Source organism: Pleuronectes platessa, chromosome 8 (genome assembly GCF_947347685.1).
Source record: "Pleuronectes platessa chromosome 8, fPlePla1.1, whole genome shotgun sequence".
NCBI lineage: Eukaryota > Metazoa > Chordata > Actinopteri > Pleuronectiformes > Pleuronectidae > Pleuronectes > Pleuronectes platessa.
Window position 1 is genome coordinate 14,549,810 of NC_070633.1, and position 14,922 is coordinate 14,564,731.

At 41.2% G+C, this 14,922-nt stretch overlaps 2 protein-coding genes across 3 annotated transcripts in view; one reads left to right on the forward strand and one right to left on the reverse strand.

The window, feature by feature from the left end:
• Positions 1 to 874, forward strand: part of uprt (uracil phosphoribosyltransferase (FUR1) homolog (S. cerevisiae)) — a 5,832-nt gene extending 4,958 nt beyond the window's left edge. For both annotated transcript variants that reach the window (XR_008339475.1, XM_053428246.1), the window contains exon 8: positions 470 to 874. Coding sequence is in view for 1 of the 2 variants with exons in the window: in XM_053428246.1 (XP_053284221.1) it covers positions 470 to 576 (107 nt within the window). In the remaining variant the exon portion in view is untranslated. The remainder of the gene's footprint in view (positions 1 to 469) is intronic.
• On the reverse strand, positions 784 to 6,874 carry zdhhc15b (zinc finger DHHC-type palmitoyltransferase 15b). The gene is made up of 11 exons (XM_053428244.1): positions 6,572 to 6,874; positions 6,131 to 6,157; positions 5,919 to 6,013; positions 5,699 to 5,819; positions 5,308 to 5,377; positions 5,002 to 5,034; positions 4,449 to 4,569; positions 4,140 to 4,272; positions 3,835 to 3,961; positions 3,505 to 3,623; positions 784 to 2,736 (listed from the first exon to the last, which is right to left on the reverse strand). Exons 1-11 carry the CDS (start codon positions 6,741 to 6,743, stop codon positions 2,693 to 2,695), a joined length of 1,062 nt encoding a protein of 353 aa, XP_053284219.1. The 5' UTR covers positions 6,744 to 6,874; the 3' UTR covers positions 784 to 2,692.
• Between the last annotated feature and the right edge of the window lie 8,048 nt (positions 6,875 to 14,922).

Sequence of the window (14,922 nt, forward strand, 5' to 3'; positions counted from 1 at the left end):
AATGACATTTAATGTGAATATTTATGGTTTCCCACAGAGGGATTTTTAAGCTCTTGACCTTTCAATTAACACCATGTTGCAATATGATGTGCAGGTTACCTGAAGTTTTCTAAATCCTTTAATGCTCTTTAGAGGATGACGTTGTTGATCTTATTAATCCCACAGACTTTACTGGGATTGAACAAAAGAGGTGTTTTAAATGCCTCCTAGTGGTCACTGCAGTGTTTGCATGTTGAGAGAATAATGGCAGCTGCTAGAAATGCTTAAGAACTGAGCATGAGATCCATTCGACAAGGCGGTGCAATATTTAATCCTGTGAGGACACATTCCTTGACCCCATTTCATTATAAAACGAACCATAGAAAACTAGTTTATTTTACTACAACTTCAACTACTGCTTACTAATTCTTACATATGGTAGTAATGCTTTGAAAACTCCACCTCATATGTTACTTTATTATTCTTCCAGGAGCCAAATCTATAATCCAGGAGTTCCCAGACATCACCATTCTGACCACAGAGGTTCATCCAGTGGCTCCAACACATTTTGGACAGAGGTACTTTGGCACCGACTAAACTGAGGAAGACCCGAGGAACATGATCTGCGACCTGTTGTGACATTTATTTAAATATTCCCTATGTTCTCCTTGTTGTGCCAAATACTGCAACGTGATCTTACAATTTCCCAGATTGATACAAAATTGATAGTGATTGTATTTATTATGTTTGTTTTGTTGCGGTGTATACTCATGCTATAAAAAGAAGAATACTCTGAATCATGAGGAGAGTTCAACTTGGAGCCTTTTATTTTGCATGTTACAACAAGTGATGGATCAATAAAGAATTTATATTTGTTAAAAGACAGAACAGAAAATGAATCAGTGTCAGTATTTCCGGTGGTTTGGGTGTTTTATAAGGGGAAGTAACACATTCACATACTCCAAAGACAATTCAAAAGAGACCACGTGTGCTTAAGCAATACTGACGTCCTGTTTGTATAATGAAAAAAACATTGTTTTTATAAATATCCTACTATCAGATAAAAGCACATTGCTTAGAAGTGTCACTTGATAGAGCAAAATAAACAGACACCGCCCGCAGCAGTTCAGAATCAATAAACAGGAACAAAAACTGATCATAAGAACAATAAATAGACACAAGACGACATGAAGCACTCAACATCCACATCCTAATGTTTTACACATGCACAGAATGACAAACAGTTTTAATTAATGTATTTCTCAGACATGAGCAGCATTTCATTTGGCTTACCCAGCACAGTTAAAGATTAAAAATCAAACAGCATCAAGGTTTGATAAGGGCCCGACTCACTCACAGAAATGGTTGTGAACCGAGTACAGTGGCCATGTCCATGAGCCTGATGGCCTTGATGAGAACAATCTGTTACAACGGTATTTAAAATTCCAAATACATAAACACAGTAAGTGGAAAAGAAAACAGAACCGCATATTGCAGGAGATCACTGACCTCTGCCAGCCAGTGGATGAGCGTCAGTCATCATTTATATATGTACAGTAAACTGCATGTCTATAAAGATCTCAATTAAGAAGAAGAAAACAGGAGAATCTATATCCTCCCCTAGGTAATGGAAACTATTATCACTTTGCTTTCTCATCTCTTTGCCTCCACACAGAAGTGTTATCTTACACAGGGATGACTGATATACTAGAAAACAAGTTTATGATATTTTCCTTTTTTTTTTAAATATCTGTTTGTTTTTTATGTTCATCGTAAACTTCAAAATAAGGTTCAGTGCTTTTTTTTATTTTAATCAGCATTAAAGTCATTAAACACCTTATATTCAGGATATGATTCAACTGGTGAATATTATGAATACTGATGTATAATGAGCAGTAGCTGCCAACAAAAGCAACAGTTGTAAGCTGGTTGTGTTTTAATTACCATCACTGGTCTGATCAAACATTGTTAATGGTATCACAACTCAAATATTATTGATAAAAAACATGTATATTTTGTAAATAGGCGCCTAAAATGGCACAAATGCAGGAAGCTGGATACATTCTTAGGAGAAGAGAATCTCCCAAAACACAGGTATAAATACAGTAATAAGGCGCAGGTATTCTAATATGTTTATAATCATTGAAAAGAAAATTAAATAAAATCTTATTCCGCAAGACCCAAACTGAGAGAGATATGTTGACTTAGTCTAAACAAGAGATCTCTGGAGCATCAACGGTGTGAGGTCCCTGCACAGATCAAATTCTTAGGTGCAACACTGTAAACTCAGCCCAACACTGAAACAGGGAGCGTATAAAACATCACAGTGTCGGACAGAAGCTTTCTAATTAACAGAGATGTACAGAGGCAATTATACAACCTGTGATGATCAACAGTTGCCTTCTTGTATGCGAGGTAATATTTGACAAGATGTTCGTTTTTTTTGGTCTGAATCGTCTGATGTGTTTCCATTCACGAGTGCAGAGGGGATCCATCCGTCCAGTGAGTTCCGCTGTTCTTCATTTTGTAAAATAACCAGGGTACGAGTTGCCATGGACAGTTCTTATCGACTCATTTGGCCCTCGTCAGATTTGTGTTTTTAGTGTCGTACATCCATATCATTTGGAATGCATCTACCATGTGGTACAGTGTGCACAATATACTGTATTTCTACATGCTCCGTACCAGTGTAAAATGTCCTTTTGTTGAATACCTATTCCTCCATCTCTATGGTAACAGAGGGGTCTTCGTTGTCAACTGGAATGAGACATGAAAATCAGCATGAAAATTATTATTTTCTTTCAGAGCTTTTCTTGTCACGGATTCAGCTCACTAGGTAGTTAACCACCAGGTGGCAGCAGAAGATTATTGTTGGGGTCTAAACACAGAGAACTGTAATACAGCGAAGGTTCAGACTTACACCTTCTGATCCAAGGTTGACAAAGTCAATTTTCATGCTTGAAATTCACTTAATATCAAATCATAGATAAATTGAGTCATCTCTAACTTACTGTCACACAGGAGTAAACTAATGGCATTCAAATATCTTACCAGGTATAGATAATATTCCTTATCTATCAATTATCCCTTTTTAATAGATCGGTATTTTTTTAATAGCAATTTTCTACCTATTCCTGCTTAATTAATTATTTTATCTGGATTCTACTCTATCAAAATGATGGCAACACTTTTCTAATATATTAATCATACTGTCTATGGTGAGCCAAGAAGCAGGAAAAACAGCTCTTATCAATATTTTTTCTGGTGCCAGCCATGTCCCATATTTGATATGGATTATATCTTGTCATAAACCACTTAACTGCCACATTTAATCGAGGTTAAACTCTCTTCAGACTCTGCTGCTACTGACAAATTTGGTTTATCAGGCGCCACTTGTCCTGGTTGATATTACAAATACTGTTCTATTTTTTAGCTTGAATAAAAAAAAATTGTGTTTAGCAAGTATTTGCACCATAGGTATTAAAACAAGAGTGTATTAGATAAAGCAACTTTAAAGTGACTCACCCAAGCTTACTTCCTCAGAGCCATCATCTGATTCCTCCCACATGTCCTCATTAGCCAACAGGGGATTATGGGACTCAGAACTCCGATTCTTCAAGGGGAAGTAGTGGCCGTTCCCTTGGCTGTCATGTACATTGTGTAAAAGAATATAGAGGTTGGTTAAACAGCAATGACCAACACCATATTCTACATTTTGTTCATTAATACCAACACTGATGTGAAGATTTTTTTAATGTTTTTGTTCATTCACAAAGTAAGTCTAAGGTATACATGCATTCCATATGCCAAATGAGCAGGGAGAGGAGAATCAGGTGATTATACATCTTAGCTCACCTTGTGCAGACGGGGATAAACCACAGTCTCCGATCCTCTCCAAATACCTGCCGCAGGTTTCTGCGTATGCCGACATTAAAAGCATTTCTGTCTGGTCCATTGCTGAAAACTGGAGCTGAGAAAGCCTCTAGTAAAAGGAGAAACAACCGTGGGTCACATTATGTTTTAATGCTTCAACTCTTCTTTTTTTTTAAAGAACAAAACTCAAAAATAGAGCTCCAGTAGAGATTTCACCTGTGAACCTGAGAACCACTTACTCAGCAAAATCCTAAGACTTTTTTTCAGGTAAATATGAAAACCCTCACCAAGAGTTGATCTGTTCTTGGCCACCAACCAACAGTGGTAGCCAAAGAGGAACATGAGACTGACGAAGAACATGAGTGCCACGAACATGAGGAAGAGGACATGGAACTTTGCAGGCCTATTTGGCAACTCCCGCTGAAGGAGAGACACACAAGTGAAAAATGGTTGTTTAAAAAAAAGGGTATAACCCATGACAGAATGTGACTTTGTTGTCTGTTCTTGGGCAAGGGCCTTCTTGCTGATTATGTACAACTCCAATGTGTCATATGACTGCTTTATTTGATGCGGAACATGAGACTAATGACACTCACCACCCAGAATTTGAGGAAATACTGCAGGACTGACGCTGCAATGAATACACAGTACACCATGGACCAGGAGAGGAAAAGCAGGAAAAACTTGTAGTTGGAAAAGCCCACACAGTTGTTAACCCTAAAAGAAAAAGTAAGTTAGGTGTCAGAGCTAAATGAATACATGAAATTATCCTTACTACGGCTGGGCAATAAAACAATATAAATAATTATTGTAATTAAAAATTATTTGAATTCATAGTAATAAACAAAAGTCTAATATGTATCAATATAATGTTTATGCATTTTGCATAGTGAGGAGGTACAACACCTAATGGATCAACCTCAGATTCCTTAGTGATTGTCATTCTCTGATCATAAAGAAAACCTTAAAACCACAACCTTTACTCTAGAGCAAAACTCAGTCTTTAAACTTAATATAAATCATAATGTGACTTTTATTTCGTCAAATATCATGATCAACTGATATGAACATTTTTATTGAGGTAAAATTATTGGCCATATCGCCCTGTTCTATTCATAAGACAGAAATACAGGTTCAGTTCTAACTTACCAGGGACAGTGGTGGTCCATCTTCAATACACATCTATAAAAGACAAAACATAAAACTCAGCACTAATGTCTTGATATAATTTTGCAACTCATTTTACTTTCATTTTGACTTTAAACAGTGTCTGCTTATTTCTCTTGGTAAACCGCTCTGATGGTTCTGATTGATCATAAGTATATTCTTTCCCAGAGATGTCATGTGAGCAAAACAACACCTTGTAATTAGCACAGAAGTCCGTGGTCAACGAATATCTCGTTGCCTGGTGTAATCTCTCTCTGCAAGTGGATTGGGGAGAAGAGGGGGACTTACGTTTCACAAACCGAGCAGTGGTGACAGCGGTCAGGCTTCAGTACCTGGCAGCGGTCGCAGAACCTGATAGCTGGAGACAAGAGGATGGCCAGTTGAATGATTGACATTTGAGCTGAGCTTACCCCTCCACTTACATCCTGCAGGCTCAAACTTGGTCTTAGCAATCAGCACTAATGAAAGAGATACATTGACTGATTACTCTGGATGGGGATGCTCAGGGACACAGGCATGAACACTCACACAAAGCTGATTGTTCTTGCCTACTTGCTTTCAGCAAAATGACGTACTGTTGCTAATGCACCTGCTCTGTGACCCCAGTGATTTGCAGATATGGCGAAAAAAGGGAATAATGAAAGGGTTTAAATATAGATCACTGGACGGGTCAGTCTACCTCCGGATTGGGCTCGAGTGGAGATGGGCAGCTTCTTTGCAATTTCAACCAGGATCTGCTTCTGAGCGTCCGGCCTCTCCTCCATCTCGTATCGTTCCTTGTCCGAGTATGAGAGCTGAAACTAGAGCAGCAAACAAACACCATGGTAAACTGCACATTGGTTTTATAATACAGACTTTAATCAGTGTGCGACAGGTAAATAACGTTTAGTCCAGGCTACCTTTTTGCATGGTGAAGCGGGAGGGGTAAAGATGGACATCCAGTAGGTCCAGGAGAACATCCCGAAGCAAACATGAAATACCAGTAGATAGACGACTGCAAGCAATAAAACACCAGTCACAATCAGGTGAACATATGTCACTGTAGCATTAGAGTTCATTGGTTGTCAACCTCCTTTTGAGCTTGAAGCACAAGTACTAGTGAGTTTCTCACCTTTTTCCGCTGTGTTGGTTATTGTAACTGTAAAAAAAAACAAGCACATGACATAGTGAATGCACGAGGCGGATTTCAGAGACTAGAAAGGGAGAAGCTATGTGTCTATGCTAACAATAGTTTATTAAAAAGAGGAACGACATTCAGTGGCTAACACGACTAGCCAGATTTAAAAGGCTTAGAAACCAAACCACCGGCCTCTCGATGAATAAACAGTCGACGCTGATATAACAGCGGTGACGATAGAGTCGCTTCTAAGAAGCTAAAACCTCACATTAAGCAAATAAGAGCAGCCACCCTACACTACACTTCCGCCTGCTTTGCTAGCTCCCGCTGTCTACATCGCGATTCTATGTCAACACTGCTGTGCGGCAAGATGCGACGTCCACACTATGAAACCACAACAACGGCCAAGTACCGCCGACAGCATGTCACACTTACACAGACACAGCTCAAAGACGTAGGCGTAGTAAGACCACAGCGCCACGGAGGTGATGATTAGCACCGGAATCCAGGAGAAAACCCTCTGACAGCATCTCAGACCTCTAGACAGAGCCATGTTCCATCCCCGCGCCGAGCGCATCTGCGATCCACTGCCAGGCCTGGGATTCATCCATCAGCCGCTTCTGGGAGCGATTAACCGCACTGGCCGCAGACAGACCATGAGACAGACCGGTCTCCTGGCGGTGGAGGAGAAGTAATCGATTTTATTACCAGGGGCTGTTCGCACCGGCAGCGTGGGGCCGGGAAGAACCGGGAAGCGCCGCGGCCACACACACACACAAGAACATCATCTCCTGTGGGGGGGGGGGCACAGGATCTAATACTATGTCAATTTAAATACAAAAATGTGTTTAACATAACCATTTAAAATTAATTAAATATATATATTTTTTTATTAAATTAAATTAAATAAAATATAAAAAATTAACCAAATATAAAGGAAATAAAAATTAAAAAATTAAATAAAAAAACTGCACGCGCAGAAGCCTAGTGTGCACATCCTGCGCCGAATACCATTGCGCACGCATTTTTTTTGCAATTATTGCCGGCATGAAGATATGAAAGAGCAGGATTCGAACCCGCGACCTTCTTGTCGGAGATCAAACGCTTTACCGACTAGGCCACACCACCTGCTGATTCCCTCCACGAACTAAGCACTATCAGTCGATGGACAAATTATGGTGTGTGTGTCCATGTCATTCTATGCTGCTGTTGATACACACTTCAGAGAAAATATTTTCTACTTTACTACATATATTTGACAGCCTTACTTTTATATTTTTGGATTTAGATACTGGATGATTTAACATGCTTTAAAGACCTATTGTTAGAGAATAACCCAATAGTTTTCCAGCCTTGTCTTTTGACGCCTGAATGACAGTGTGCGGCAGCTTGTTTCCATTTGATGTCCTGAGGCTGCCCCCTGCTGGCTGCTGGGTTCCTCTGCTGCTCTTGCTTGGTTTGTGCAGCTTGTGTTTAACTAAAGTTGTCCATAAAAGAAATCGTTTTTATCCTTCAAGGGCAAATTGATGTACAACCAGCAATCAGTGCACGACAAAAATGAACCAATATATACAATGTAAATAAAACACAATATTAAAACCTTATAGACTAAGTAGCAGGGGAAAATGACCACTCTGTGAATGTGTATCTTCACCCAGTGGAGGTGGACAACCGCATTTCACATTTAGCTGACTCATTTCTTTTTTCTATTCCTGGATACACATACATGCTTAACTTAGGAGCAAGTTGACAAAATGTTCAAGGTGGTCTATTGGTGTCAGGGGGATCTAGGGATTGAAGCACAAACCCTACAATTTATGGGGTTAGGGTTCATCCTCCCACGTGAGGCTATAGTCACATGAGTCCTTCATGGTCCAGCCCATAAGAAACTCTTTCTAATCACTACATTATACTTCAAGTCTTGGAAATCTTTCTAAAACCAATGAATAGATTCAAATGCAGGAATGTCAGTCCTCTTAGCAGGCGACACAGGCAAGTAAGAAGTTAGAAACAAACTCAACAAGAACAGCCTGATTAACTAGTAGTGGGAAGACAATCTGGAACCTGAAAGGGAAAAAACTGAAACTGGGAGGACTGATATGCAGATGAGACACAGGGGACACTGAAACATGGGGACAGAAAAGACAGAAAAACAGCAGGTGAGTGATTTGAAAATAAAGGAAAACCACTACAAAGAGTCACATGGAGATTTTCTTGTCGGTCTTATTGGGGCCATCACATAACATTGGTTCATTCCAGTATATGTAGATAACGATACTGATGTTTATAGGCTGATGTTGACATTTCGGTGTCGTACACGATATATATGATATTGATTCAATATGAATAAGAGATGACAAGCCACATAGGTCACCAACTGGAACTGAACCAGGGATTGATTTAATTTGAACAGAGCTATTTTTCAATTAAGAGCTCTTGTTTACTCGTGCGCTTGATGTGTAGGTTACACGACCAGCTGCGTTCTTCTCTGCAGGCCTCACACACAAACAAGACATTACATAATTGTTTTGACCTCCCAAGAGCTAAATTGGATCAGAATTCTTTCAAAGTGAGCCTCAAACGCTGCTGCAGTTAATCAGCTCTTTAACATAAAGAATAAAGTTCACCCTGTCGCTCAGTCAATGACATCATCTGGGGTTGTTTTGCGTTTGAGTTTAATGTGATAATTTAGCACAGACGTACATCACGGACCTCCTCAACTTCCACAGATATCTGGCAAAACTTTCAGATTTGAGTGGATTCAATTAAACTCTGAGGATTCTATGGGGTCATGGTTCTGCAGCAACAAACAGTAACTCGATACACCAGAGGAAAATATAATTTAAAAAGAAAAGAAGAGAGAAAGTAATTACCACCCAAGTGACAAATTCAGCTCTTGGACATTACAGTACATTATATGACCAATATGTACTCCAGTGAACATGTGTAAAACAACGGTAATAGTATCACTAGCATCAAAATCACTGTCATCTTTTAAACTAGAAATACCCCACAGCAGTTGCCTACAAACATTGTTTCCACACTCATATGAGGACACTGTCACTTTTGACATTTGACCCATAAAATATAATCAATTATTCTTTGAGGCAAACTGACAACTGGACACATTTGAAGACATTTCCTTAAGGCAGAGTTTAGATATGTCTAGGTAGACATTTGCATTAAATTTGAAATTATTTTCTCCTGACGTTCTTAAGACAATGTATTGAAGAGGCAAAGAGGGGATGAAATTCCCTTCTAGTGTTCCTGCTATATCCCTGTCACTGTGACCTTGACCTCTGACCACCAAAATCGAATCAGGTTATTGTTGAGCCCAAGTGAACGGCTGTACCCAATTTGAAAACATTCCTTAGATGTCTTCCTGAGATGTTCCCTTCACAAGACCAAAATAAAGTTCCCAGTGACTTTGAGCTTTGACCAACAAACTCTAATCAGTTCATCTCTGAGTCCAAATGAACATGTGTTTCAAATTTGAAAGAATTCCCACAAGGCATTATTGAGATATCGCGCTCACGAGAAAACGTAACGCCTCCATCAATGTATTGGACAGAGATGTGTAAACAGCGTTCTGTACATGAGCTGTATATTTCAGTGCAAAGTGTTTGTATCTCCGGTATCAGCGGCTCCTGTTCCCTGTCAGCCTCCTGGTGAGGCCATTTGGTCAGAGAGGGCTGAGGCTGTGACTGATATTTGCACAATGGCTTTCTGTCACACCTTGGAGGTAAGAGGTGGAGGCTGCAGGTGCTCCATGCATCAGCTCATCACAGAGGAGGTACAAAAGGCCGTGTGTTCCTGTCTGCAGGGTGTCGGGTTCTGCCAGCCTTTTCATCCGTTTGTTTATCCTGCTGTCCCCCCTGTCTCCATGCTATCTCCTCGGAACACCAGGGCTATGGATACTCCGGGACAGACTACTGACATTGTTCCAGCTGTATCTTCTTGTCCTCAATGCCACAGCGTTATGTTGTCAATGTTATCATCTTATTTGAGGCACAGAAGAATTCGGCAGATTTCAATTTTCTCACTATGTTGGGATATAATTACGTAGATATCGTTAAGGCACGTTTTTCATGTATATCTACTTCACTTGGGTACATCTAAAATCAAAAATATCTGCTCTGTATATGCCACTTCATGTTTTTATGTTTTTACAATGTTTAACATGTTGACATTGATGTTATACATGTTTTTAAATAATCAATAATGAGAAGGGAATTGGTCAATTGATACAATCGGAGCTGGCAGGTCAGAGTCTGTATTATTCTTATATTGAACAATATATACAGTTGGCACAGTTAAATATGTAGTAGACTATTGCATTATGGAATAGGCTATACTCAACTATTTAATATTTTCAGTCTATTCCGAAGCAATTTTTTTTTACAATTTCTTTAACACTGTGAGATTTTTAAAAACATTTTCATACATATCTTAGAGAGTAATTCATGGATTTTGATAAAAAAAAGTCATGTGCAGGGGATTCAAATTTACGAGTGGGTGTGAATTTGGTGCAGATCCAAATAAGAATCTGGATCTAGTGAATTTAAATGTGATTAAGGGACTGTTGGCCCCTGATGGAGGTATGAGTTCCCTGACTTTCCTTTTTTGTTACTGTGTTCACTTCTGGGACAAAATAAATCTACACTACATGCACTGTGCAGAGACCACCAGTAGGAGGCAGTGGGAGATTGTAAAACCCAATGACTTGTTGCCTTTCCACCACAAACAATCATCTAATCAGCTTTCAACACTTTTTTTACTGATTGAATCTCAAATTTAAAGATAAAAATAATCCAACTAAAGGCCAGCGCTAGCCACATGATAACTAATTAGCAGTGTTCCTCCCACTGTGTAAGTTTGGATACCTGCATCTAATGAGTGTTGAACATCAAGGCCTCCTGTTTGGATTGACTTAACATAGCTCTTCTTTCTGTGTAAGAGGAAACAAAGATAGAAAGTTATTTTATTCCAGGAGGACCTACACATCTGATGTCACCATCAGCACCGATTCCGGCTAAAGCGTCTGCAACTCTCATTTATAATGAAACACGTCAATACTTCCCCCCAACCCTTTAGAGAGATGCTGTTTCACAAGTTCACTCCATTTGTTCTGCAGATTTATGGCATGGCGTCATCCTCTGACGTGGCCGTCCAACACATTGCGTAGAAACCAGTGTAATCGTCTCCCCATTACTGAAAGCTGTGAAACCTTTCATCATGTCAAGGGACCTGCGAGTCGCCCGAGCGTTTAACCGTGGACCCGGACAGCCCACCAGGCCTGTCGATCAGAGACACCCCCACTCCTCTCTACGTAATGCAGTCTCTCTTCTGGGACAGGGGTGTGAGGTGATCAGCACCCAACGCTGACCTCCTCTCCTCCATCACACATGTTCTCTCCCCCTCTGTCTGTGGGCCTAGTCCTTTCTTTCCCTGACATCTTCTCCCACCTCACATCGTCAGCCGTTGACTCTCCATCCAGCTTCTGCTCTCTTTGTCCCCCCCCCCCCCCCCCTTCCTTCCTTTCTCTTCAGGCCTCAGTGTCGGCAGCCGGGCGATGACAGCTCCTCTCCCATTCAACCGCTCACTGGAGGCAGGGAGCGGCCATCCATCCATCAGCACGGCAGCAAACCCCTCCACTACAAAGCCATTGTGACTAGCAAAATAGTAACGGCCTTTTAATCAAAACATTTACCCCGTGTAAAAATAAAACACAAACAGCTCATATCAGCAGGTCGAGGCAGACTCCATGTCTCAGAAGTGTGTGTGTGTGTGTGTGTGTGTGTGTGTGTGGAGAGTGTTGGGGGCATTCCATGCCGCCCCGGTGGTAGTCTGCAAAGAGACAGTAGGGGCTGGATCACATCCCGTTTGGGGAGAAGTCATGCGTGGCTGCAGAAAAGTGCCAAAGGACCCGAGCTAACAATGCACCACCATGTAGGCTTTTCAACCGGCGCGAGGAGCACAATGGCTGATACAGTCCAGTGTTATTTGAGTTTGCACTTGGGGCTACTGCTCACTGTTATGCCTTGAAGATGAAGTGGCACTTTGAGTGTGCATTTCATTTGACCCCTGAGACGCTCATGTCATGCAATTGTGCTCTGCAGTCACGGTTGATGATGCTAAGCACTTGGGAGGGTGATTCATTTGGGGAGGTGTGCATGTGTGTGTGTGTGTGTGTGTGTGTTTGTGTGTGTGTGTATGTTTGTGTGTGTGTGTGTGTGTGTGTGTGTTTGTGTGTATGTTTGTGTGTGTGTGTGTATGTGTATGTTTGTGTGTGTGTGTGTGTGTGTGTGTGTGTGTGTGTTTGTGTGTGTGTGTGTGTGTGTGTGTGTGTTTGTGTGTGTGTGTGTGTTTGTGTTTGTGTGACGAAAGGGAGTGGAGATATTGCTTGTTTTTGTGGGTCTATTTTTTGCAACAAGGCACAATGATGCAACATTGACTTAGATAGGATTTCCATTTCATTCCCTGCATGCTTTGGTGTCTGGACAGGGAATTCATCATGTGTACTTCGGTTTGAAGTCAATATGGGGCACATATTGCATAGTCTGCATTCAAAGTAACATATTGCCATTGGTGTGTGTCCAGGTGATCAAAGAGCCACTGCACCGAGTTGCCAACATTCAGACAAAAGGTATGTGTGCAAAAATCAGACACAAGCACAGGAGTAATTAGAGAGACAGACCAGTGCAAGAAAACACAGAACATAGTAGTCTCACACGTCATTTGCAATTTGGCTTAAAATACTTGATGTATTCTATCATTAACATATTAACACCAATGCATTGCACTGAGAAATGGCCAGGAACCTTTCGAGGTGCATTATGCATGTGTGAATAAATAATGTTGGAACCAGGGAAAATGATGCATGTCTTTTCAGCATTTTTTATATCATGCAGCCAGTGTGAAGATGTGAGGATGACTACAGAGCCACAAGGTCTGGTTCTCACCCCGCTGATGGACACACCGGACTGCAGACGTCTGGAAAGCTGCTGGCCAGTGTGACATCAGCAAAACGGCACTCGGCGGAGCAGGAGAAGCCCTTAAATGAGGCTTTATATTTCTGCCTGGCTTCTGCTCATATTCACATTGAACAGCAGAACAAACAATGACAGGGCGGGGAGGAATTGCAGACACCTCACCCAGCATGTGTGAAAATAAATCTGCTCAAGGGTGGAGACCTGTGTGTCTTCAGCAATCATGGAAATTTCAATGGCCACGCCACGGAGGAGGACTGTGTGCGTTTCAATAAAGGCATTTCATTACGCCGTGTGCGAGTCATGCACTCGTGGGCGATTCCTGAATCACAATGAAAACCTGCACGGAGCTCTTTTCATTGCCTTGATTCCAACAGGATCTCAGCTGAAAACGTGTTTCATCGGTGTCATTGTTCTCGATCTCTGCACTTGTCCTCCAGTAGACTAATTGCATTTTGCTAAGTGATAAAGTCCCACATTGTGTCTAACCACATGATAATATTTGATGTGGAACATCAAAGGGTAATTCTAGCAGCTTTGTCGCTCTCAAGAGCCGCTTTGAAAGCTGAAACTCTGAGCTCTGTCTCAACTAAACCACCTCTTTGCCACTGAAAATACCTTGTGGAAAATCTGATCTGGAGTTTAGCCTTGTCTAACCAGAGATAGGGAGGACAAAAGACAGTCATCTCACTTAATGAACTCATTTCCATCACCCCATGTATCAATATGTGTTATTTTACTGGGTGAAAAGGAAGTGGTTGTTAAGTGCTGCTGGTGAGATACAAACAGAGGCCGGGGAGAAGAGAGTGCAGCAGTGGACATAGATGGCAGCTGGAAAGTCTATCATTTCACCGGATTAGATGCTGTTTGCCTTGTATTGTACTCCAGCCTCCAGTGTCCCTGAAGGACGCTTATCTGCGCACTCTTTCCATGCAACACAGACGCAGTCACAACATACAAAAAAAACCACACACAGGCAAAGTGTAGCAACAGGGGCAACACCCACACATTGGGATGTTTGGCTGCAGGTTATGGATTAAAATCGGTGAGGGAGAAACACAATTATTTTCTATTAAATTTGTATCGAGATAGAGCAAGTAGCGAGAACACGGAACAGCAATAACCAGAGCCCAAATATGTGAACATTCCTTTTTCCCATACTGCCTCAGAAAACAGATTACTCACTGATGGCGCAGCTGGGAATAGGCCGAGGTAGACAGTGGAAGGCTTCATTTGGTTCCGATGATCCAGTCCTACTGATGCAACCACGTCAGCTTCACATGGGAACAGTCTTCTTCCGCCTTCAGCATCTGTCACTCATCTCCGTGATTACACGCCACTGTGCCTGTATACACACATTTCATGACCACTATATATCAGTCACCTGCTCTTAGGATTAAAAACGAGGTGCTATTTAAGCATAAATAAACTTTAAAGACTCACTGCTTACTGTTTACAAGGCAATAATGGGAAATCCAGGTGGCACTTGGCAATAATGTTATTTTGTACCTGTTGTCTATCTTGCATTGTTGCACATTTCACCTCAGGGGATGGCTGTGGTTGTTCAGAGGAAAAAGTTTAACCCAAGTGTCAGCACCAAAAACTCTGTGTCCAGATGTGTGCAACTCTATCAAAGCCAGATCAGGCAAAGACCTGAGCTCTGACAGAGCAGTAATGTGGCATAAAGAAAATCTGGGTGACAACAGCTCATCTGTCTCCTGCTACGGCGGCTTACGGTAATTTATGAGCACCCCCATTTGAACCGTACACAAACGAATGCTCTCCAAGATTACATGC

Coding starts and splice junctions, on each gene's coding strand:
- zdhhc15b (XM_053428244.1), bottom strand. CDS start 6,743: ATGAATCCCAGGCCTGGCAGTGGATCGCAGATGCGCTCGGCGCGGGGA. Junction 5,035..5,307: donor CACTGCTCGGTTTGTGAAAC/GTAAGTCCCCCT, acceptor TGTCTTTTATAG/ATGTGTATTGAAGATGGACC. Junction 3,962..4,139: donor CAAGAACAGATCAACTCTTG/GTGAGGGTTTTC, acceptor TCCTTTTACTAG/AGGCTTTCTCAGCTCCAGTT.